This window comes from Mauremys reevesii, linkage group 1 (assembly GCF_016161935.1).
Source record: "Mauremys reevesii isolate NIE-2019 linkage group 1, ASM1616193v1, whole genome shotgun sequence".
Taxonomy (NCBI): Eukaryota; Metazoa; Chordata; order Testudines; family Geoemydidae; genus Mauremys; species Mauremys reevesii.
In genome coordinates this window covers 342,533,990-342,558,903 of record NC_052623.1, presented here as the reverse complement: position 1 = coordinate 342,558,903, position 24,914 = coordinate 342,533,990, and the positions used below count along the sequence as shown (strand labels likewise).

Below are 24,914 nucleotides of genomic sequence, written 5' to 3'. Positions count from 1 at the left end.
TAAATTCATGGTGGCTAAGTCCATAAATGGATATTAGCCAGGATGGAGATGGATGGCAGGAGAGAGATTGATCATTTGCCTGTTAGGTTCACTCTCTCCTCTGGGGCTGGCATTGGCCACTGTCGGCAGAGACAGGCTGGAGATGGACCTTTGGTCTGACCCGGTACGGCCTTTCTTATGTTCTTATGTTCTTAAGTACCCTAGTTCGAACTATTTGCCCGTCCAGACGCCGCGGGATCGAAGTCTGCGGCTCCAAGGTCGACTCCGCCACCGCCGTTTGCAGTGGTGGAGTACCGGAGTTGACCGGAGCGCGCGGGGAGTTCAAACTATCGCGTCTAGATTAGACGCGATAGTTCGAACTCCAAGAAGTCGAACTCACCGCGTCGACCCGGCAGGTAAGTGTAGACTAGCCCTAAGAGATTACAACACTTACATTTTGCATTGAATGCATAAGCTGAAACGCATCTTGCAGAATAAAGTAAATTTTGCTCTGACCTTGTCAGTCCAAGCCATCCATAGATTGGCTAGTCTGATTTTCTCTATAACATAGTGTGATGGGTTCCCCTTAGGGTGCCACCTGGAACTGGGGTACCATTGAGCCCCACTGACCCACCAGCCTGTGCTCCCTCTCACACTGTACTGCTGTGACAAGCTGCAAAGCCCTCTCCAGCCTGCACATTCACCAGCATACATACAGGTAGGGACACACCCAGCTGCAGTTACATGCAGGCTCTCAGACCAGCCGCTGGGCTACAGCTAGGGCAACTACCAGCTCCTCAGGCACACACTCCCTCTGGAGTGTAAACCCACAATTATCCCATCTTGCATTGCACAAGGAATTGTACAGCGTAAGCTCATAACATTTGCCCCCTCCTTCAATGTGGAGAGGAATATGCAACAGCTTTTTGCCCCTGAGTTATGATTCCCACACACTGGTTTAGATAAAGCAAAAATAAGTTTATTAACTATAAAGATAGATTATAAGTGAAATAAAACAGATCAAAGCAGATTACCTAGTAAATAAACAAAAAAATGCAAACGCAACTTAATATACTAAATAGATTGGCTGTGAATAGCAGATCTTCACCCTAAGAGCTGATACAAGCAGGCTGCAGATTCTTAAGGGGCCAGCTGCACTTGCTTACAGCTTGGAACCCCCATGTGTTCCATTCACAGGCTAAAAATGTCTTTAGCCTGGGACCATCACTTCCCCCAGTTCAGTCTTTGTTCCTCAGGTGTTTCCAGGTGTGTTGTGTAGGGGGAGTGAGGTACCATCACAAGGTCATTTCCCTCCTTTTATATCTTCTTCCCACTTGCTGGAAAGCTTTTTTGCTGTGACTTGGATCAAACAGTTCCCATGGTGTAGTTCAGGGTTTCTCAAACAGGGGTCGCCGCTTGTGTAGGGAAAGCCCCTGGCAGGCCGGGCCACCAGGGGACCCCTGTTTGAGAAACCCTGGTGTAGTTCTGGTTTCTGTTGTACACAGTTCCTGGGGTAATCCTTGTGCTTGTGTGCATTTCCTCAATAAGCCATTAACATTGTTTGGCCTTTTTTACTGTTGTACCCAAAATCTGCTTGTGGGTATTTTCAGCCTCACAACATGTTTCAGTAACACAAACACAGCCAATTTCATAACTTCACATACGACGATAGCAGATACAATACAACACAATGAGATATTAATGTCTAGCAGATCAAGACTTTTAGAATGATACCCCACAAGGCATACTTTGTGCAAAACATATCCTAATTACATGACAGTGGTGAATATTGGGGTGCCTGGGTGTCACACATAGGTCATAAAATTTTGTCCATTTACTTCTATGTTAAGCCCAATACATTTTGTTGACTAAAGCATATCTTCCAGAATAGGGTGACCAGATAGCAAGTGTCAAAAATCGGGACGGGACGGGGATAGTAGGTAATTGGCAACTATATAAGCAAAAGCCCCAAATATCAGGACTGTCCTTTATAAAATTGGGACATCTGGTCACCCTAGTCCAGCAAGGCATCCAGTCTTAAGTCTATAGCTAGGATCTTTGAAATGCTTATGCAGGTAAATAGTTTGGTGCACATGATTAGTCAATGGGACGTTTGACATAACTAAAGTTACTTATGAGGGCCAGTGTTAGCAGGAACAAGCCCTGGGGAACTATTGCGTGCAGTTTGATCACTTTAGAATTAAAAGAGTTTTGACTCTCTGATCATACTTTATAATTTATTATGTAATCTTGATGTGTTACATTTTAGAAATGGCACATTGAGGGAATGTCTCATTTCTCACATGAAGAATAAACAAACATTCTATTAAATCCTTTGTGCATAATTGTAAACAGATTGTTAAGCTGCAGCACTTAAGATACCCTTCAGTGACAGATTTATGTCTTTAGAATGCTAAGGGCTGTCAAGTAGCTAGGATGTAAACCAAGTGACTCTTCTGTAGTCAGGATTGACTCTGTCCGTTTCCTCAGTCAGCATGGCAAGAAGCGTTCATGTCCCAGCCTGATCTGTCCATTTCATACAACAAATGCTATCATGCCTTAGGCTTCAGTCCCAGAAAAGACTCTGCCCAGGAATTAGGGTCCATACACCTGAATCTCTTACCTTGTTTATGCTGTACCCCATTGAAACCTATGCCATCTTCCACTCAGGCACCCCAACATCTCACCCTGATGACCCTGCATCTTTCCCAGTACTTTCCCCCCAAACATTCTGGCACCATGCCCCTGGAACCAGCTGTACTGGCATGTCGGATTCAGACCATCAGACCTTGGTGCTTTCTGGAAGAGCAAATTAGAGCTCTAGTTCCTGAGATGACATTATAAGGCCTTATCTTTTCTTTAAGTAACTATTGCTGTAAAGGGTTAAAGTTTATGTAACTTAAATTTCCTTTATGAATAGTTTCTTACCACAAAGGTAATTGTAAATCAATGACTGTATTTTTACAGTAAGGGAAATACATATGGCCTGATTGCACATCCCTTATTCATATAGGAGTGAAATTAATTTCCTTGCAGAAGGCCAGCACATCCCATTTGTGGCTGGGAGGAGAACAAGAAGGGCTGGAATCTAAACAGGGGAGGTTGTTCTCAGTCCAGTTTTGCAGACTTGGGAGGTTGGGATGGTTCAGAGAAACATTGCACATAAATCTGGAGCAAGATCTTGGGCTGTGTTAAGGCTGCTTTGGCACTTTCAAGCTGCCCTAATTGCATGGAATTGAACTGGTGTAGGGGACATGCCTTGGCAGAGGGGACATGGCTAGAATGTGCTTCACTCCAGCGATCCCCATCTGCAATAATGGTCCCTAGGGGCCTGTTATAAGATGACATGATTAGAGTAGCCATGAGGATTGGAGGAGTAAAAATGGTGCCAGAGAGACACTTAGGTCTCCAAGCTTTTTAATCTTGCTCTGAGTACAGCTCATCTACACCCCAACATCCAGAACGTTTGGATGCTTATCTGAACTGAACTCCAATTTTGAACCTTTTGAAGCTCACCATTAGGGGGTATAAATCATATTGCCCTTTCTTCCATCTGAAATTCTACAGAGGAATATCTTTCGATTTAATTACCATGAATTCAACTCCTTAAATCCCTTTTGGAAATAATATATATTTTAGTGAAGGCATGTCTGTATTGAAAACAAGCCTTATGTAACGTCTGCTCTGTAATACAACAAATCTAGACTCTTACCACTGCGGTGTTAAGATTTGAACGAAGTGCAATCCAAGATGAACATTATGCTGTAAGAACCCAGGCTACTGGTAAATCACTTTTGGGCTCCTGAGGCATTAGATGTTTCCTAACTTGCATTCGGTCAAGGCCTTGCCATATTAAATTCTTTCTGCCCCCTTGCTTTCAATCAGAAAAAAAAATCCTAACACTCAGGCCGTCTTAAAATAATAAAAAACAGGAATATAGATCCCTGGTCAGCTCAGGGCAAATAAATCATGTTGGTTTTGGAAGTGTACTTTTCCCTCTCTTTCTCTCCCCTCCTTTGAACTTATCAAAAGTTTGTATTTCTTAAGCTGATGGATTCATACATATATTTGACAGTGCCCTATTTTGATTGCTTAATTGAAATAAATGGGCCAGCTCCTCAGCTGGTATAAATCAATGTAACTCCATTGCCATAAATGGAGTTATGCCAATTTATGCCACCTAATGATCTGGGCCAATATTTCCAAAAATACTAACTTCCATTTGTCAGGATTCTAAGTATATATGAAAGAAAAGAGACCTATTAAAAATGGCATGTAATTGTGCTCTATGCATGTATGTCATTTTCTACATATATATGCTTTACTATTTCAGTTCCTGCTGATGGGTCGGATTATTAAATTATGTGCTATACATTTCTGACAAATGCTCTTTTTGTTCTAAAGATTTCCCTAAAGCTATGCTTAGTTTTTCAAACAAAACCCCTTTTCATTTTAAAATTGGCAGACACCGCTAAATATATATTTGCCAAAATACAGATTTGCCAAATCTGTAGCCACTGGGCTAAATTCACTTTTAGTGTAATTCCATAGATTGTAGTCATTTTACTTTCAGGCTGAATTTGGTCTGTCCTATCCTTGAGAACCAGACACAGCTCATCACGTTAAAAAATGCATATGAACTATTAAAACAGGTAAAGGGTCTTAAAGGTTACCTTAAAATGGGGAAAATAAAATGAAGAAATGAACAAATGGCAGGCCACATTGTATTTAAAGTCTGTATAGTCATTATGATAGTCTTAAAGGCATACATATTCATATCTCAGTTCTTTAATTATGCATAAGGTTACTTGACCTGTTCTTTGCAATGAAATACTTCAAGCAAAATCATAAGAAAAAGTAAAATGCTGCAAAATCTCTGGTCCTAACCTTTAAATGTATTACAGATTTACTGGCCTGCAGCAAAAGAGAAGGTGGAAGTATGCAAACTAGCTGGGAAAGATGTCCAGGTAAATACAGAACATTTTTTTCTTTATTGGTGCTGGTAACACTGTATAGCTATATATTTATTTCTAAATGTGTTAGATTTGATTATTAAGCAGCTGTTGAAAAAATGCTGGTAAATACTCATACTGTTGTATTCTAATTTAATGCACAAAAGACACACCATTGATAGTTTAGCCTTTTTCTTTAAAAAAGTGCATGCAACTGTTATTGAAATCACTAACTTAAAAGAGTAGTTTCATCTCTGTTTCAAATGCTGATGTTTCAAGGAGAATGTGGAACAATACTGAGTAGGAGAGGTGCTTAGCCATCAGTATACATGCAAAATTCAGTGTACAATCAAAATTCAGCCACAGATCGTATTGAGAAGTGAATCAACTCCATTATGAAATGTATCCTGTGATACTCATTATGAGCCTGATCCAAAGCCGCTAAAAGTTCTTGTGACCATCAAAAAGTCCCTTCCCCTTGGGAATCTACTGAACACAGCTTTACTGCAATTCACTAACAAAGCATCAGACTTGTACATTTACAAATTAACTCAATTCGTAGACAGCTGCAATTATCACCAGTGTAAAACACCAGTCTCATGGTTTCATAAGCTCTTCTCCAGTGCCATGATCCCCTTTCCTATAAGAACATGCATCATTCTGCATAATAAAAAGGCATCCCCCATCCCTCTTCTGCACAGTGAAGAGAAACCAGATTCCCTCATGAAAGACAAGAAGAGCCATAAAGAATGTGAAGCCTGCCCCCCTCATACGTGTGAAGTTTCTTCCCCTCTCTTCCCACTAACCCAGTGGCCTTCACTGGGCATGTTTGTTTAAGGGATAGGCCCAGGCTAAAACCCTGGATTGAAATACACTTTATGAGGAGGTTCCATTTGGCATCCTAACATAATGGCTGTCCCTTATCTCTATAATACAGCAGGTCTGAACAACACCTCCTCTGAGCTCTGGGAAATCTCTGATCCTGATCTGTACACAAACTTTGTGATTTGACCAATCTTTGTGCTTTTGTAAAAGAGAGGCAGCTGGAGGGATGAATATTGGTTTTTGTGACATCTTGTAGGCGTCACCTACTACATTCCCTCTTCAGCTTTCTTCCAGCCTCACAGGTTAGACAGCAGATATTATATTAATCTGGAAATAAGTGGCCGAACAGCTTTGTTGTATGCTTCTTTTTCCTAGTTAGGGCAAGGCTGTTGCTTGACCTTTACCCCCGCTCCACTCCATAACCTTGCAATGGACAGCCACAATCTAGTTAATTGCACTGCTGAACAGCAAGGACCAGGACTGTCTAGGGACTACCCTGGTGCTAAGTAGCCCAAAGGTGTCATGGACCTTGTGATGACTTGTGTGCATGTGTGTTCTCTTCCTGATTACTGCTTCCTTCTCTCTGTTCCTGTTCCTCTTTGCTATAGTTACTGGTTCTGTGTGTATGTGCACATACCATTGGACATGTGCAGTTAGTCAGGGACAACTGCTATATACCTGCCATTTGGACTGTTATGATGTTTTGTTCAGACTGTTGCTGATTTAACTGGTTCATGGTTGTTACAGGTTTTGATTGACAACCTTCCTGTGTGTCTTGCTTAAATTTCCTTGTGTTTTGGGATTGCTGATTAGGGTGCATCAGAGCACAACAGACTTGCCCCAGTCCTTGCTGGCCAATAAGATAGGGCCAATGCAAGGAGGGTATATATATAATGCATCCTTTGACAGTTTATTGCAGCCCTGAGGACTGCCACAGTTATGGAGGGCCCCCGCCTCCATTCCCACAATTAACCTTTGGCTGTTAATGCTTGCTCTGAGTCTTTAATTGGAAGAAATGACAGGGGAACCAACGGGCCAGCCAAACATGGGGCCCACCACATTTTGGAAAGGTTGCCAACTTTCCCATTTCCAGACAATTGTTAAGACTGGAGCTTTATTACAACAAAGACTGGTACAGAAAGAACTCCTCAAAACTAGACTTTCACCATGTACTTTGTCATTCTTCATGGCTTTATACCAGTATAACAAGAATGTAATCAGTATAACATGTACGTCATTGCCTGATGGATGAACTGTACAGTAGTTGGCCAGTGCTAATGCTTTACTTGCTGCAACTTTTTAAAAATAACGTTAGCTATTGCTTAACGAAAGGTAGATGTGAGAGCAAAAATAAATAAGTCACCAAATATGAGTTTTGTTATGTGTATGGTTGCAAAGGATTAACTTTTCTTCCATTTTTCCCAACAGACAGAATGTGCAAATTTTATCAGGGTTCTTCAACCCTACAACCGGACCCATGTTTATGTCTGTGGCACAGGAGCCTTCCACCCTATCTGTGGCTACATTGAGCTTGGAATACACAAAGAGGTAATTTAATCCCTCCACCAATGGTGCATGACAAGAAATGGCTCTAACCTCGCTTAGCATCCATCATTTATTTTAAAACAGAGTGAGTGATGTAAAAAATGAACTGACAGCAGTTTGTATAAATAGCAGGGTTATGGTGCATTTTACAGGTCATGTAAGAACTCATGTTCTCACATTTGGTGTGTGCATATTGCACTTGAACAAAGCTTTTTGCCCGATAGGAATTAATATACAAAGGTCTTCAGAGTGACACTTTCAATGATTAATTATGTGAAGAGCACATTTAACCCAGATGTCTTGTTTTCTAGCAAATCCTTTTCCTGCTTATTTATTCCTATTTCTCTTTCCTTGCTTTCTGGTCAGCATTGCAACACTCTGCTTCTACCAGGGAAAGTAGCAGCTTCTAAATCCACTATCACTATCACTCCATGGGCCAGCTACCTCTGGGAATGGAAGTGCCCTGGTGCTTTGGGACTGTCTAAACCACTATGTATTGCTTAGTCCATTCACCATTTTGGGTGAAAACTTTCAGTCCCCAGGCCTGGCCTTAGACCCATCCATTCCCAGTGGAAATAACACATTTTCCAATGCACAGGGGAGCTGTGAATTGAAAAGGAAGCAGAAGGGGGAACTGTGTGGTGGCTCTTTGCTCATGAGGGAAGGAAAGTTATGGGGATGAAGATGACAGGACTGATTGTTTGCCACTCATGATCAAAATGACAGTTGGGGAGAGCAACAGGCCTGTCTACACTGGGGGGGATCGATCTAAGATACGCAACTTCAGCTACGAGAATAGCGTAGTTGAAGTTGACATATCTTAGATTGACTTAGAATCACTTCACGTCCTCGCGGCACAGAATCGATGGCTGCCGCTCCCCCGTCAACTTTGCTTCTGCCTCTTGCCGAGCTGAAGTTCAGAAGTCAACAGGAGAGCAATCGGGAATCGATTTATCGCATCTACACTACATGCGATAAATCGATCCTCAATAGATCGATCACTACCCGCCGATCCGGTGGGTAGTGTAGACGTACCCTTAGATTCCTCCTCCAAATCTGTTAGCAGTCAGTGCTGAGCAGCCTCCTCCCCGTCCCCATGTCCTTAGAACACACAGCAGAGTCCTTTCACATGCGTATTGCTCCTGGATATGATTTCACCCTGAAGGACTTGTCATTTGAACCCATGATTCCCAAAATCTAACATAATGTTGGCTTGCTCTGTAAAATATAATGTAAGCAATAGTGTGCCAAAGCATGTGGTAACACCAGCTACCTGCAATTCTTTTGAGGCACAGCGCCAAGGCTAGATATTTCCTGCCAGGTAAGAGGTGCAAGGATTCCTATAAAACTTTTGAAAACAAGGGAGCTGAAAAGGGGGTTTAGGGACCTGAGGCAAACTCACAGCCCAAGGGGAGGGAAACTAAACCACTTTTGCAAGCCCTTGATCCTGGCATGCTCTGGAGCCTGGAGAGACTAGTCCTGTGACCTGTCTACAAGCAGTCTCCTAGTTCTGCCTTTGGGCCGTAGTGCTGCCTGGAACCCAGCCCTGCCCCGACATGCCCCTTCTGCTGGCATGCATCCTATGCCAGGGCTTGCGAGGAGGTTCTCAGAAAGCTGTCTTCATCAGTACCTGCACTGAGGGAATCAGCCCGCAGCTGAAATGGGACTTATAGGGCCTCTTTATGTCATTCCAGCCCTTTACCTAGTGTAAAGGCACCAGAGCAGTATCTGCTAGGAATGGAGCAGGAGGATGTAAGGAGCTTTTCCCTCCTCTCCTTGCACAGGGCACAGACAAAGTATCGGTCTATGTGGACAAGCTCGGTTCAGACTGATTCCAACACTTTTGCCTTCACAAGCTCTAACCCCCAGCTCCACCACCCTGCAAAATTGTCCCCACCCATGTGTCTGTACATGCCGCACCCTGTGCATTGGTATAACAGGCCCACGCTCTCCCTAGTGACAACAGTGGCAATGTGCCAAATTCACACTACAGGGTATAATCCAGTCACTAACTGATGGGGCTGGAAGAAATTTCCCGTATGGACAGATTATTCCATAGTTGTTCATTATAGGGATTTATTTCCCCCTTCCCCTAAAGCAGCTGGTACTGGACAAGGTAGGAAATAGGCCATTTGACTGGACCGACGACTAGCCCTGATCCATTAGGACAAGTCCAATGTTCCTATGTGTTTGAAGGTGGAAGAGGGCTATGTTTTTCATGGGTTGAAATAATTCACTTTTTTCAAAGGTCTCTTACCTAAGATTCAAAAGAGAAATTAGCACATTTTAGTGCTTCTGAAATAAAATAAAATAAAATAAAATAAATAAAAGAAAAGCATTTCTCCCATTACCACTCAAAGCCTCACATGATAGTACCTCTTGCCTGCAGCCTTGTTTAATCAAGTGCAATGTAGCGGTGAACGGCATGAGGCACTCATTCCCTTTCCTCCTGCAGCGCTTATCAAACAGGCTAAATCCACTGCCTCCGCACTGTCTCACTTAACTTCTGAGAAGTGAGAGGCTAGGGGCCAGATGCTGCTAGCCCTTACTCTCTCTGCAAATCCATTGATACGGCTGTGGTTGCATGGGTCTTGTACTGAAGGTGGAATTTTGTCCCCTGAGACTTGGAACTGAATTCAGGTTTCTTGCATGGTAACACAGCACTGCCATTGACCCAGATCCTTTCTTGTTTTTTAAAAGTCTAGATTATAATTATGTGTGTTTTGTTTGATCAAACTCAGTCCAACCCTGTTGGACTCTAGGCACTAATCTGCTGTTGGGAAAGCAAAGGCTCCAGATATTCTTCCTTTCTGTAATGAGCCTTTGAAATCTGCCAGTGTACTGACAACCTTGGAAACCTGCCAGTGTGTCTGCCAACCTTCTGCCATCTGATGCCAGTGCTCTGGAAACAGATGAGTCAGAACAGGTCAGGTGACTTTAAGCCACAGCACATACTGTTTTGGAAACAGTCTAAAATCTGCCAAGGCGTCACACAGTTGAATTTAAGGAGATTAAAATCCCAATCGTCTTACAATTGAAGTCAAAGCCAAAACTTCTGCCTGCCTGTCAGGTGAACAGGACTGGGCCTAATTTGTGCCTTTTGCCACAGCCTTCAAAACAGTGTTAAAAGTTTTGGCCGGGTTGTGTGTTAATCACCTATGCTCTGTACTGGTTACCTGTTGATTTCTGAGTGAAGTTTGAGCTATTTGGTTTTGATGTATAAAACTCTAAATGACTTGGGTCCTGTTTAACTTAGAGACCACCTGTCCATATTTGATACTGCTGTAGTTGTGATCCTCTGAGGGGCTCATACTAAAAACCACCTCATTGAAATGGGAGTGGGATGGGAGCAGGTCAGTGATCTTTAGCCTTAGAATTCATTTTCCCCATCAGTATGCCTCAACTTACGTTGGTGACCCTCTGAGAACATGGCAATGTTTACCTGTGTCCCAAGTGGCATTATTTGAGGGAATGAGGTGAATGGATGGGGTGGAATATGTCCCAGTACTGGGAAGGATTTGATTCTTTGCAGGGAGCTTAGTTATTAAATATTCCGCATACATGGTTTGTGTTGCTGTGGTTTTACATTTTGTCATGAACCTAGAGAATTTATGGATGGACATAACAGGAAAAATAAAAATGTCGGCCCTCTGGTCACCTAAATGAAAATTTAGGTCATGTCTACACTACAAAATTATGCTGATCTCAGTTACATTGGCATACAGTCACCACAGTTATTACATCGCTTGTGCATGTGTACACTTTGCTCCTTGTGTCGGTGGAGCGCGTCCTCACCAGGAGTGCTTGTATCAGTGCAGAGAGCAGTGCACCATGGGTAGGAATCCCACTGTGCAGCTTGCCATCAACCAGCACAGGATGTTTTGGGAAGTTTTTGCAATGCCTGATGGGGCCGAAACAAGTCACGCAGTGGTGACTGGGAGGCTGGGAGGTCAACTTCCCATAATGAAGTGTTCTCCATCCCATAATATTTCACATCTTCTTTTCAAAACCCACACATCCCTCCTTGCTACCCGCCATCTGTGACAGAAGCATGGAGTCTGCACAGCGCTGCACTATTGTCATGAGTGTTGCAAGCATAGAGGGCATGGTGCTGTAGTGTTTGCAGACCTGCCAGAGGAGCTGTGGAGAACGTGATGATTCCTTGGAGGTAGGGGTGGCTCCAGGCACCAGCACGCCAAGCGCGTGCTTGGGGTGGAAAGCCACGGGGGGCACTCTGCCAGTCGCCGCGAGGGCGGCAGGCAGGCTGCCTTCGACGGCACGCCTGCGGAGGGTCCGCTGGTCCCGCGGCTTCGGCGGACCTCCCACAGTCATGCTGTCAAATCCGCGGGACTGGGGACCTCCCGCAGGCAAGCCGCCGAAGGCAGCCTTCCTGCCGTGCTTGAGACGGCAAAATACCTAGAGCCGCCCCTGCTTGGAGGCTAGATTGCTGTGGGGCATAGAAAGAACCAATTCCAGGTTGTTGGTGGCATTCACGGAGCAGCCAGAGATGGCGGCGCACCAGTTCTGGGCCTGAGAAACAAGCATTGACTGGTGGGATTGCATTGTCATGCAGGTTTGGCATGATGAGACATGGCTGCAGAGATTTTGGATGCATAAAGCCACAAAGTGTGCTGAACTTGCCCCAGCCCTCCAGTGCAGAGACACCAAACTAAGAGCTGCACTGACAGTTGAGAAGCAAGTGGTGATTCACACTGTGGAAACTTTCAATGACAGATTGCTACCTGTCAGTCAGGAATCAATTTGGAGTTGGGAAATCCACCGTAAGGGCCATTGTCATGCAAGTGTGCAGGGCTATGAATTGCCTTCTGCTATGCAGGACTGTGACTCTGGCGAATGTGGAGGGCATAGTGGCTGGTTTTGCAGCAACAGAGTTCCTGAATTGCGGTGTGGCAAGAGATGGCACGTGTATCCCTATTTTAGTATCAGACCACTTTGCCACAGAGTACATCCACAAAAAGGGCTACTTTTCTATAGTAATGCAAGCTCTTGTAAATCACTGGTGATGCTTTACTGACGTCAGTGTGGGCTCTTCAGGGAAGGTACATGATGCTCGCATCTTTACGAAGATGGAACTGTTCAAAAGACTGCAAGCAGGGTCTTTCTTTCCCAACTGGCAGATTACCCCTATTGCTCCCATGGGTCATGAAGCTATACACTGGCCACCGCGACAGCATCAGGCTCAGCAGGTGCAGAATGGCAGCTGAATGTGCCTTTGGTCGTTTGAAGGATCACTAGCGTTGTTTACTTACAAAATTGGAACTAAGTGAGAAAAATATCCCAATGGTTATAGCAGCCTGCTATGTCTTGCATAATATCTGTGAAGTAAAAGGAGAAAGGTTTCCTCTGGGGTGGAGGTCGAGTAGCTGTCTTCTGAATTTGAACATTCAGATACAATACAGGGCTACATGGCGCAGGGAGGCTTTGAAAGATCATTATAATAGTGAGCCAGAGTAGTAAGTGTTGCTATAGTGTATTCTACCTGGCCTTGCTCTTTTGCAGGCTGATATGAATCTTGTAGTGATTAAAACATTGTCAATACACCTATTAATATTGTCCATGAATGGTGTTACAGGTTCTGAGACAGTGAAGTAACAGGAAAGAGGTGGGTGTCAGATCTGCTCAGCACCAGGCAGCATATGTTGTGAACTAATAAAGATGAATTTTATTCCAAAAAATAGAATTTTATTCTGTAACATGAACCAGGCAATTAAAAAACCCCATCTAAAATGTAATACATTAAGGGAACAGAATTTATGAAGGGGAAAGAACACTCCATTTCAGGTACACATACACCAACCATGTTGTAGCTCTTCTCCAGTATCCCCCAAGTAATCTGCTTCTAGATGTCCACGTTTCTGTGGCTAGATTGGCGCTGTGCCTGCACAACTTCTTCTCCCCATAGGAGATTGAATACTGTCCATTTACTCCAGGCAGGAACACGTCTGCACCATGTAGCCAGCCTGGTCAGCTGGGCAGCTGCACACAACTGTGGAGAGCTGGTAGGTGTGCTCGCCAGGCCGGGCAACCAGGAAAAGGAATTTCAAAAATTCACAGGGCTTTAAAGAGAAGGGGCAGTTTTCTGTCTCCCTGACCCCCTGGGCAGTGGAGTTCACAACGGTGACCAGAGTGGTTGGTGTGGGACAGCTCCTGGAGACAATAATAGTCAATTTAAGTAACACGGTGTCTTCACTGACACTGTGTGTATGTCTACACAGCAACTAGATACCTGTGGCTGGCCCATACCAATCAACGTGGGCTTCCAGGGTTCGGGCTGCGGGGCTGTTTCACTGCAGTGTAGACTTTCAGGCTCAGGCTGCAGCCCAAGCTCTAGGACTTTCCTACCTTTCAGGGTCCTAGAGCTTGGCCTCTAAGCTAAGCTCAGAAGTCTACACAGCTATGAAACATCTCCTTAGCCCAAGCCCCACAAACCAAAGTCACCTGGCATGGGCTAGCTGTGGGTTTTTCTTTGCTGTGTAGACATACCTTTTGTGACCTAACTACATCGACTGGGACTCTCCGCTGCTTGGAGAGGTGGTGTTTGCTATTAAGTTGGCATAGTAGGGCACTTACATTGATGGGAGCCAAATTTAAGTGAAGACACATCCACACTAGGTCAACATAAGCTGCCTTGTATTGATCTAACGATGTAGTGTAGCTTATTGGTGGATTTAACTTGTTAAGGAGTCCTATTGTACATGACCCTTTGTGGCTGTGTAAGTAGCCTGCCCCCTCCATACCCCAAGACAGGGTGGAATGATTTAACACAAAGTGATTTAAACCATTCATTGAAGGCACTTGATTTTTATTTTATTATTTTAATAATTGATTTAAATCAAGTTGAAACTTTGTAAAACTAATAAGAAAAATTGTGCTATTGCAGTTTTAAATTAAAATGTATGAAGAGCTAAACTATAAATGTAGGAGGGATTTTTAAATGCCACTACTGGTAGGGTATCTCATTGCAGTTACACAAAACTGCTCCAGGCAAAAAAGAAAATATGGAAAATTAAGGCCCTGGTCCAACAAATACTTTAGCAGTTGCATAATTTTACTCACACAAATAGTCAAATTGACTTCAATGAGAGTACTCACATGCATTAAGTTAAGCATTCATGTGAGCGTTTCCAGCATCACAGGATAAAATTGGTATTTTTATTGAAACTTTTCTCTTAGTGGCATAACATCTTTGTCATTTTAACACTGAAGTGATTTTGTTTTAACAATGAAAAACTATGTAGACCTTCAATACATTAACAAAGGTGGGTTTTTTTTCATACATATGGTCCAAAAATAGGAGCCTAAAGTTTGCTTTAAGCCCTGTGACAAAGCAGGATTCACCACCGTGGCGCCTCCTGCTGGCCGTCCTGTGAATTAGCTCTCGGCCCTTCCAGTCCGCCTTCAGTTAGTGGTGTCAGGCCTGCCATCACTGCTGTCTCCACTCTTTGGACCTGCATCGTTCCCTGGACCATGGCATCCTCTTCTGGGCATGGCCCTCTGGCTGTGCCCCCATTCTGGTATCTCCCCGCTCCCGGGGAAGCGGCTGTCTCTATTCCCGCTACTTGCCTCGCTGGCCAACTGGAGTCCAGCCCCTCGCCTCAGGGACAAACTGCAGTCTGGATAGCGGCAACTCTCCTCATTGGCAAGTGGAGGGACCCAGGCCCACCCATTACTCTGAGTCCCAACCCAGGGACCCTATAGCTGTCAGTGACCTACTGCCCTCCGACCTGCTGCCTATTTTCCCTGGGTCATTTCCCCCATAGCCCTAGCACCCTCTCAGCCCTTGCAGCAAGGCCTCAGCCTGGCAGTGGTCAGCCAGCAGCTCACACATTCACTCTGCTGCCCCTGCCCAGCACTGCTCTAGCTATGCCACTTCTTCAGGCAGCCAGTCCTCCTCCCTTGCCTTCCAAGGAGAGACTGCCTTCTGCGCTGCTTAACAGCCCTTTATATATTGCCCTCGCTGGCTCTGATCAGTTGCTCCAGCAAGCCTTCCCCCTATTGGTGGGATCAATAAGCCCTTTCCTGATTAATGGATTCTGCGCAGCCTCCCTGGTGCTGTCTTTAACACCTTCTTCTCCCTGTGTGGGGCAGCCGACCCACCACAAGCCCATCTTTATATACATAAGAGTAGAATTTTCAAAAGCAGCTAAGTAATTCAAAAGCACAGGGTCCCACTGACTTCAGATTGTAAACCATGTTGGAAGAGTGTAATATGGTTGAACCATTTCAGCTTTCTTGACTTCTGGCAGTTCAATGTAATGGAATATAGTGGTGATTGCAAATACAGCCCAGACTATTTGCTTATCAATTTTGTGTTTCAATTTGTGCTGTTCTTACAATAAGGATATTAGGGTGTTTCCCCCACAGGAAAGCTATACCAATGGAAACTAAAGTGTTAATTTAAACCATTCTGATTATAGTGATCTAAGTCCCTATGTGGATACTCTTATATCGGTATGAGTGCCTTTTTGTTTTGTTTTTTTTCCGTTTAGCTTATGTTGCTTTGTAAGGGGTTTAAACTAACCTAGAAAAGCCACCCTTACTCCAGAATAAGTGTGTTCACCCTGCAAGTTATATTAGTATAACAATAGCTGTTAAATGATACAGGCATAATTATACCGGTATAATTGGCAAAACATTCCAAGGCTAAACAAACCCATAGGGAGGCCCTAAACTTATGTGGGTTTCTCTCTCTCTCCCAGTACAGACAAACATTTTAAGTGTGAAATTTCTTAGTGGAAAAAAATCTCTGTATATCTTGAAATTTGACTAACAAATAGGAAACAAGTACCAAATAGCCACTTACGCAGTTAAAGACTATAAAACAGGCTGAAAGTAAAGGACTAGCAACATGTAAATACATAAAATAAGATCTAAATAAAAACCATTGTTTAATTTTTTTAAAATCCATTATTTTTTTAAAATCATGATTTTCTCCATCCTGCTTTATTCCTTGTGCCATTGCCCAGCTCCTAGCCACTATGCAGATGGTGATTGGAACCAGTGAGCCATGCTAGCAGCCCCAGCATGAACAGCTTCCTTAAAGATGGCAAGGGGAGAGAGCACATGCTGCACTCGTGTAAAGAGTGGCTGAGCTGTGTCTGCAGTGAGCACTGTTCAGGAGCCCCGAGAGAAATCCACATGGAGATAGCCAGAATCCCTCCCATTTGTGCACAGTCTCTCAGTATTCTCTCCCCAACAAAGGCTTATGCCTTTAAGGCACATCCAGCCTTTAATCTGGACGGATGGAATTGAACAATACATCTATTTTCAGATCAGTTTATTTTTATTAGATTCATTGATATTAAATGACTGTGATGCATTAAAATGATGAATGTAAAAGCCAGATACAAAGCAGATCTATAAAACTACAGACAGAAAGGCCAGACGTGTGAGAGATACACAGTCCAATACACCGTTACTTCATATATGAGAAGAGCAATATGTCTGAGACTTAGTCTCTCTCTGCATTGACCCCTGGTTAATGAATTTGCATTTATTCTCAGGAAACAGTATTCAGACTGGACACTCAGAACCTGGAGCCTGGCAGGTTGAAATGTCCTTTTGATCCTCATCAGCCGTTTGCTTCAGTAATGACAGGTAAGATGTCAACATCACGGATGTTTCTTCCTTGCGTGTTCATCACAATCTTATTTAATTAAAAACAACAGGGCCAGATCCTCAGCTCCATTGTTTTTTATGATGCTGTGGCAATTTTCAGTAGCTCGTGACCTGGCCCAACAGTGTCCTTCACTTTGCATATGCTTAAAAAAAACCCAAAGAATGCAATAAAGCTAAAGGGGAAATATGAGAGCCAATAAATGGAAAAGCTGCCAGTTTAGAAACAAGGTGATGTCATCTTTACCCAGTCATTTCTGCTTAAAAAAATCTGTATACAGTATTTCATATGATTCAGGGGTTCTGTGGCAATTATCAATATTGTCAGCCCTTTGAAGTCTGTTGACATACATGAAGTCATCTGCATAAATCCATTTTGAGGTTTCTAATTATTTTAGTAGCCACATCAGAGGCCTGTACTTCCATGCTGTGTGGTCTGACATTTGGTGTCATGGAATGTCAGCCTGACCGTTGAATTTCAAACCACTGTAAGAGAGCTACTTTTGTCATGGTTTGGTTCAGAGCTTTGGACAATTTTCATTTAACTTGTCCATCAAGTGTATGAATACAAGATAAGAGTGAAGCACCATGACCTTTTCATTTACAGCAAAAGAGGAGTGGTGATAGTGCTTTGAAGTATCAGACACTTGGGGTTATAAAAAGAATATGACTAATGTTCAGCCTTTATTCTACAATAAAAAGATCGATGATTTGTGATCTTGACCCAGCTGAAGGGCCAGCACTACTTTTATTAAAAACAATAGATTAAAGCCTGAGGGTTACCATTCTCAGGAACCCCTAGCCCTTTTTAATGGCCGTGAAGTCTGTTTCTAAAAAGGGATTCTAAAAACTTCTACTGTTCTCTTTTTCCTAATGTGACAGAACACTCTGATTTATTATAGAGTTGGTTGTTAATTTCAGTAGCATTAAAATACTTTTGAGTTCTCTGTTAAGTCTTGTGCAGTGAAGAAGAGGCCACGTTTCAGTTTATTAAAACATATCATTTAGAACATAAGCACTCCCATGCTGGACCAAAATAGTGACCCATCCGAAGAAGTGAGCTGTAGCTCACGAAAGCTCATGCTTAAATAAATTTGTTAGTCTTTAAGGTGCCACAAGTACTCCTGTTTTTTTTCCCTTTAATTCAGTATCCCATACCTGACCAATGCCAAATGCTTCAGGAGAAGGTGCAAGAAACACTGCAATAGGCAGCTGTGAAATCACCTGCCCTTGGGGGAAATTTCTTCCTAACACATCAATTAGTTCATGCCCTGAAACATAAGGGAGGCAGTTTGGCCTAGTGGCTTGGGCACTGGACCAAGATTGGGCATTGGAGTGGGACCCACTACTGACAAGTTCCTTTTGGCTGGAAGTTGCAGCTGTGCAAATTCAGACTGGAAATGAGGTGTACATTTTTAATAGTGGTGGGTAGTTAACCATTGGCACACTTTACCAAGTATTGTGGTGGCTTCTTCATCATTGGCAATTTTTAAATCAAGAGTAGATATTTTTCTAAAAGAGATGCTGTTGTTCAAACTGGAATTATTTGGGGGAAGTTCTATGGCCTGTGTTATGCAGGAGTTCAGATGAAACATGGTGTTAGAGTCTATGAAAAGAGACTTCCATTCAATTCCTGGCTCTGCCCAGGCATGTTGTGTGACCCTGGACAAGTCACGACCCTACTCTGTGCCTCATTTCCCCCATATTTAAATTGGGGTAACGATACTGACCTCCTTTGTAAAGTGTTTTGAGATCTAAAGATGTGAAACAGTCTACAAGAGCTAGGAATTCTATCCTTTATAAATAGTTTTATATTTTAATGTAATTGGGAATGCTCTCATTCTCCTTATAAATGTCTATGTTTTTTGTTGTTGTTTTTGAATATTGCAAAACATTTGGCCTCAATATCTTGTGTACTAGATATTAGCTATACATTATGTTAAAAAAACTAGTCTCTTTGGCTAAAACCTACAGGGGCAATTTGTTGGTGTCTATTTTAGTACCTAATCTTAAAAAGCTATTTGCCTGATTCTACAAATACTTCCTTGCATGAGTATTTCCGAATGTATTACCAAAAGCTTTGAATATCTGGCTACCCTACGTAGGCATTTTTTATATTATTATGCGATTGCTCAAAGCTTTTTAATGCATTTATTATTAATATTGTTTAGCATCCATCCCTTTTTAAAAATTCTTGTCTACCAAAGCCTTTATAGGAAACAACAGGAAGTTGGAATGCAGGATACCAAAGAATAAGTTAAGTGCTGAAAGCTCTTTGTCAACAGAGGTTAAGTGAGGATGGGCACTTTCTTTGAGTCTTTCAGATGTATCAATCATTGAATGCCTGTCAGCTAGCAAACACTAATTATATCATCCATTCCTCATTTTGACATTTACCTTTCAGAATGTGCTTTGTCACTGAACAAAGGAGACATGATGTCTGAAAGATGTATTTTAAAATTTTGTTATGGAAGGATTACTTAGATAATAGTAATACTGATAAAATAGGTTTGTTTGGTTCATATTTATTGGGGGGGTAGGTATATTTTTAATGTGTTTTTCTCTGTACAGAAGAAACTTCACAACATCAATATTGTATAATATTAAAAAATGCAGTTACTTTCAGCTTCAGATTTAACTGCACAGAGATCACCTAGAATGTTTTCATCCATGTCAGAATTTGAGTAAAGGGACCTTTTATATGTGGTTTATGATTGCTGTTCAATATGAAGTTCTGCCACTCATGTATGGATTACACACATCATCATAGTTTTGTTGTTTCTTCTTACAAACATCAGAAATATGTTGTCATATACAAATGTGTTATAAAAATCATCATCATTAAACATAGCTTTTTATTTTGCAAGAATTAAAGAGATATTGTGGAATGCACTATGCAATGGAAAACTTGTGCAGCAAGGTCTTCTTTGGCTTCTTTTCACAAAAGAGCTATGTTCTGAACACAAAGAGCAAACATTGTTCTGGTCTTCTGTGCTCCTTTAATTTTGTGCAGTGCTGAGATGCCACAAAGGTAGTTACATATGCTCTAGGAAATATTTTTGGAAAGTTCTAAGGCCTGTGTAATACAGGAGGTTGGACTATATGATCACAATGGTCCCTTCTGGCCTTGGATTCTAAGAACCATACAGAAACCTAAGCACAGGAATAAACTGTAACTGCAATTGCAATTGGCACAGTGCAATGCATGGAAACAATCTGGAATTTCCATTATGTTTAACTCTAGTTTTGCTGTGAGGTAAATCGTCATCACCTGACCCAGGAAAAGAGGCTCATTTACTTTAACATGATCAGGATTGGGCCCTGTATCAAAATTCATCGTTACCAGTTTGCAGCATATGAAACACTGATCTGTATTAAATTATTTAGTTAGCACTTAGGAGCCTTTGGAAATTCTTCCTAAATTTCATTGAAAGTCAATGGGATTTAGGCTCCACAGTGCCAAAGTGACTTTTGATAATGGGACCTGGGCTCCGAAGTCACTGAGGTATATTTGAAAATGTTATCCTTTATGTTACATTACAGAATCAAAGACTTGGATTTAAAAGAAAAGAATGGTGTAAAATATGTATACTTTATTAATGCAACAATACTGAATAAAACATATATACGCCATGGCGAATAAAATAAAACATATATACACCATCGTCTTGAAGAAAGCCTCACTATTTCTTTCTTATTTACAGATGACTACCTCTATGCTGGAACAGCTTCTGATTTCCTTGGCAAAGATACAGCTTTAACACGTTCTCTGGGCCCTTCTCACGACCACCATTACATCAGAACTGACATTTCCGAACATTACTGGCTTAACGGTAGGACACTAAACATATGTTGCTGTTGACTGCATTGTCTCTGCTTTTTTGAACGTTCAGAGGCCCATTTTATTTAAAAACATGTATATAACAAGCATAAATAAAGTTGCATTGTTGGTTATTCCCAACTACAGTCTTTTAAAAGTAGAACAGAGAAAGTGCCGGAGAAATGTACCAGAGGGGAAAATACTGCAATGGAAGGGATTTGAAGTACAAGACTTAAGAATTCTTTCCATCTCTAATCTATGAGTCTATATATAGCACAGTAGTTGGAAATAATTTCATGGCATAAGTGCTTCTAGTTTTTCAGTGTTGTTGGAATAATATTTTTTTTTCACCAAACAGTTGCAATCATTTATTAAAAACTGCTTCCTACAGTGCTCTGAAATGTCAGACTAGAAATTCCATCTATTAGGTAGGAGGTTTCCCCTCCTCCCCCCCCTTCTCTCCCCCAGGGGAAAAATATCCCGTGCTACTCCAAGGAGCAGTTTAAAACCACTATGAATGCTTTAAATTTGCTTCCTAAGTAGCAGACTGCTTTTTCTTGCCCATTTAAAACCATTTTTAAAGTAGTAAATGGCCATATTTATACCCAGCCATCCTCAAACCACACACAGAGTGGCACAGAAAACTTCACCCACAATCCTAATGCCTTTCAATGAGGAGATGTGAAAGTGTCCCCTTTCAGCCATCCATTATCTTTAAAAATGTGGCAACACTGGCCAGAGCTCTTGACCGCAGGGGTAAGTTGACTTCTCCACAGTTATCCTCTGAAAGGGATCATTGTGCCTGTTAACCCTTTGACAAGAGTTTACTCCATTTTCTTTCACTCCTCTCTCTCCTCACCTTTCTATCCACTTGTGCCCATTCCCCTGTCCCAGTGTCTTTCTGTGTAAAAGAGCAATATATATAACCACTAAAATATCCTTAGCTTTTCCCAGGCTGTAAAAATGGGATCCTTCCAAGCAGGTGGAGAATCTCATCTCCTTTAGGCCTTGCTGAGCTCCCTCTCTGCTGTCTCCTGCTTTCCTCCCTTGGCTGCCTCTGTACCTGTTCTGTCCCACCTCTTTTGCTGTGTGCCACCCAACAGCTGTTACACTTCCTGAGGGTGGGGGCAGGCCTGTCGGTGAAGGAAGGCAGGGCATGTTCGGTTTGCAGTCCAGAGCAGGAGAGGGTTCCTAGAAAGTGAGGCAGGCCAGCTCAGGCCAGGACTGGCTCCTTTCAGGAATTTTGATGCAGCCTGCTCCTTCACTAACCAATTTAGAACCCTGGATATTGACCAGTATTTATGGCATAAAAATCCTTAGGATTAGACAGTTTCCTAAGGGGTAAAGTATTATCATAGAAAAGATTTAATGTTGTTGTGAGCTAATAAATTTAGTTGTTACAGTGCTAGCACCACTGTTGGTATGCCTGGCACAGGCATATTGGAAGGTTCCATTTCCTACCCAAAAGAACTGAGACCCAGATCCCCAAAGGTGTTTAGGCACCAATTAGCTGCCTTAATACCTTTGGTGTTCTGTGCCTTACAACCTAACAGTCCAACCCTGCAAACACTCACCTACACCATTAATTTCCACTTGGGCTGTTCAGTGGCATCAATAAGTTACCTCTCTGTGTGTAGTTAGGATTGGGCCCTAAACAGGCAAGGGAACAGTAAATGGGTGTAACATAAAGCAAAGAAATTGAGAGTTTTGTATGTGTTTTAGTTCTGAGGTTTTTGGTTTGGCTTTTGAGACCAATTTTTTTTAAAATTATTTTGTTTTCCCTAAGAGGTAACATATTTGTGAGGATTTTGTAAGGACAGTGTGCGTTATATGAATATGGCTGAGTTTTAAAATCAACTTAGTATGTTAGGCTGTGGTGAGGAAACTCTCTCATACCATGTAAGTAATGAAGCCCCCAAAATCTCTGTCAGGTTTTTGCTCTCTTTCCAGCCATATTTAAGGACTACAATTATAGCATGTCTGAAACTTGACATAGACAATCCATGCATTGTTCTACATTGAAATAAATAGAAATGTTTTTAACATTTTAAAATGATTCTGTTAAGACTGAGGAAATTCTAACTATTGTGATCATTTTTTGCACTAAGTACTGTACCATAATACTCAATGCATCACTAGTTTATTAAGTAATATTAACAATCACATGCATTTTGTGCTTTCAGCAGATTTTGGTGCTAAGAAAATATTTACTTGATTCTAGGTTTAAAATCATTACAGAACCTAAATTCACTATTCATTTACCAGGCATGTGTTAGACCTCCAGGAATGGTTGTACATATTTAAGTAATTGAATAATTAGCAATAAATTACTTTCGGGGGTGACTCATATTTTACTTAGGATAAGTGAAAAATGTATGGCTTGGGGGGGGCGTTGAGTGCAGAGGGGATTGTGTTATAATGCACGTTAGCATTTTAAGTTTTTTAGTAAAATGTTTCTTGAAGCAGTATTTTTCCTTCTTGTGGAGGGAAACAACAATGCAGAAGGCAAAGATTTCTGGGACACCATTAGGTCCTGTGCAGTGCACTGCCTTCACAGCCTACTCTTGGCTGCATTAATAGCAGCCTTTCAGAAGAGATGAGATGAATAAACCTTCGAACAAATTCACACCCACTGGGACTGTTACTCCTGCACAGAGTCCCACCGACGTCTGGAGCGGATTTACCATGAAATAAACCATGTGGTGGCACTGGGCCCCCAATGACAGCCCCCTCCCCCAAATGCAGGACAAATCTCATCTGACAATCTGCCCCTGAGTCCCGGCCGGTGGCACAGCAGGGCTCAGGCAGGCAGGGTGCCTGCATGCCGTGGCCGGTAGCCCCACATCACTCCAGGAAGCGGCCGGCTGCTGGCACGTTTCTATGCACCCCTGGCATGGGGGAGGTGGCTCCGCACGCTGCCCCCACCCCGGGCAGCGCACGGAGACCCGCTGTCCCCCTCCCCCAAAAGGGCGTGCGGAGACATGCCAGCAGCAGGGCTAAGGCGGCTCCCAGCCCACTCTGCCTCCGTCCCTCCGTGCCACACTGCTCCTGGAAGCAGATGGCATGTCCCTGCGGCCTCTGGAGGGGGGTGTCTCTGCGCATTGCTCCTGCCCCGAGCACCGATTCCGCAGCTCCTATTGGCTGGGAATTGAGGCCAATGGGAGCTGCAGGGGTGGCAACTGTGGGCAGTGATGCGCTGAGACCCCCTGTCCCCTACTCCCCGCCTAGGAGCCTCTGCCAGAGGGGTGTGTCTGCCAGTCACTTTGGGATCTGCACCGCCCGAGGTAAGTGCCATCCCCCTACCCCCCCACCACACGTCAACCCCCTGCCCCAGCCCAGAGCCCTCACCCAGCACCCAAACTTTCTCCCAGAGCCCGACCCCTCACCCCTCCTCCCAAACCCCTGCCTCAGCCTCGAGCCCGCACCCCACACCCAAACTTCCTCCCAGAGCCCGATCCCTCACCCCTCCTCCCAACCCCCTGCCCCAGCCCAGAGCCCGCACCCCACACCCAAACTTCCTCCCAGAGCCCGACCCCTCACCTCTCCCACACCCAACCCCCTGCCCTAGCTTAGAGCCCGCACCCAGCACCCAAACTTTCTCCCAGAGCCCGACCCCTCACCTGTCCTCCCAAACCCGCTGCCCCAACCCAGAGCCCACAGCCAGCACCCAAACTCCCTCCCAGAGCCTGACCCATGCACCCCCTCCTGCATCCCAAGCCCCTGCCCCAATGAGGGTACCTCACTTTATTTTCGTTTACTTCCCATTACTTATAATATAGGAGGAGGATGAAGGAAAAAAAATGAAAAACCGGGCGAGATAAGAGAGAATGTTCTTTTTCTTGGCTGGGTCCCGAGGGGGAGGCCCTGAAAATGAAGCTGTGCACAGGGCACCACTAACTCTAAATCCGCCAGTGGCTGAAGTCAATGAGCATGTGGATCTAGTCTCAGGATTGGGCCTTAGATTGAAGCTCTGTGGATCTGTCTTGCCCAAGCCAAGCAGATTCTTGACAAGATTGGCAATGAAAAGGATTGTATGAGAATTGAAGGGTCCTATGGCAGTGTGCCTGGCTCCTGAGCCACGCTGTCTTTGATCTGTCCACACACTTGTATACACCAAGCAAATGCACATTCCTCCCACTTGTCCAAGGAGCTAATGC

The 24,914-nt window shown here is 43.3% G+C and overlaps 1 protein-coding gene across 6 annotated transcripts in view; it reads left to right on the top strand.

Annotated features, from left to right (window-relative positions):
* Positions 1 to 24,914, top strand: part of LOC120394905 (semaphorin-3D) — a 191,512-nt gene that overhangs the window by 94,258 nt on the left and 72,340 nt on the right. For all 6 annotated transcript variants that reach the window (XM_039519125.1, XM_039519126.1, XM_039519137.1 and 3 more), the window contains 4 exons: positions 4,884 to 4,946; positions 7,185 to 7,304; positions 16,826 to 16,919; positions 20,642 to 20,770. In XM_039519125.1, the coding sequence (XP_039375059.1) occupies positions 4,884 to 4,946; positions 7,185 to 7,304; positions 16,826 to 16,919; positions 20,642 to 20,770 (406 nt within the window). The remainder of the gene's footprint in view (positions 1 to 4,883; positions 4,947 to 7,184; positions 7,305 to 16,825; positions 16,920 to 20,641; positions 20,771 to 24,914) is intronic.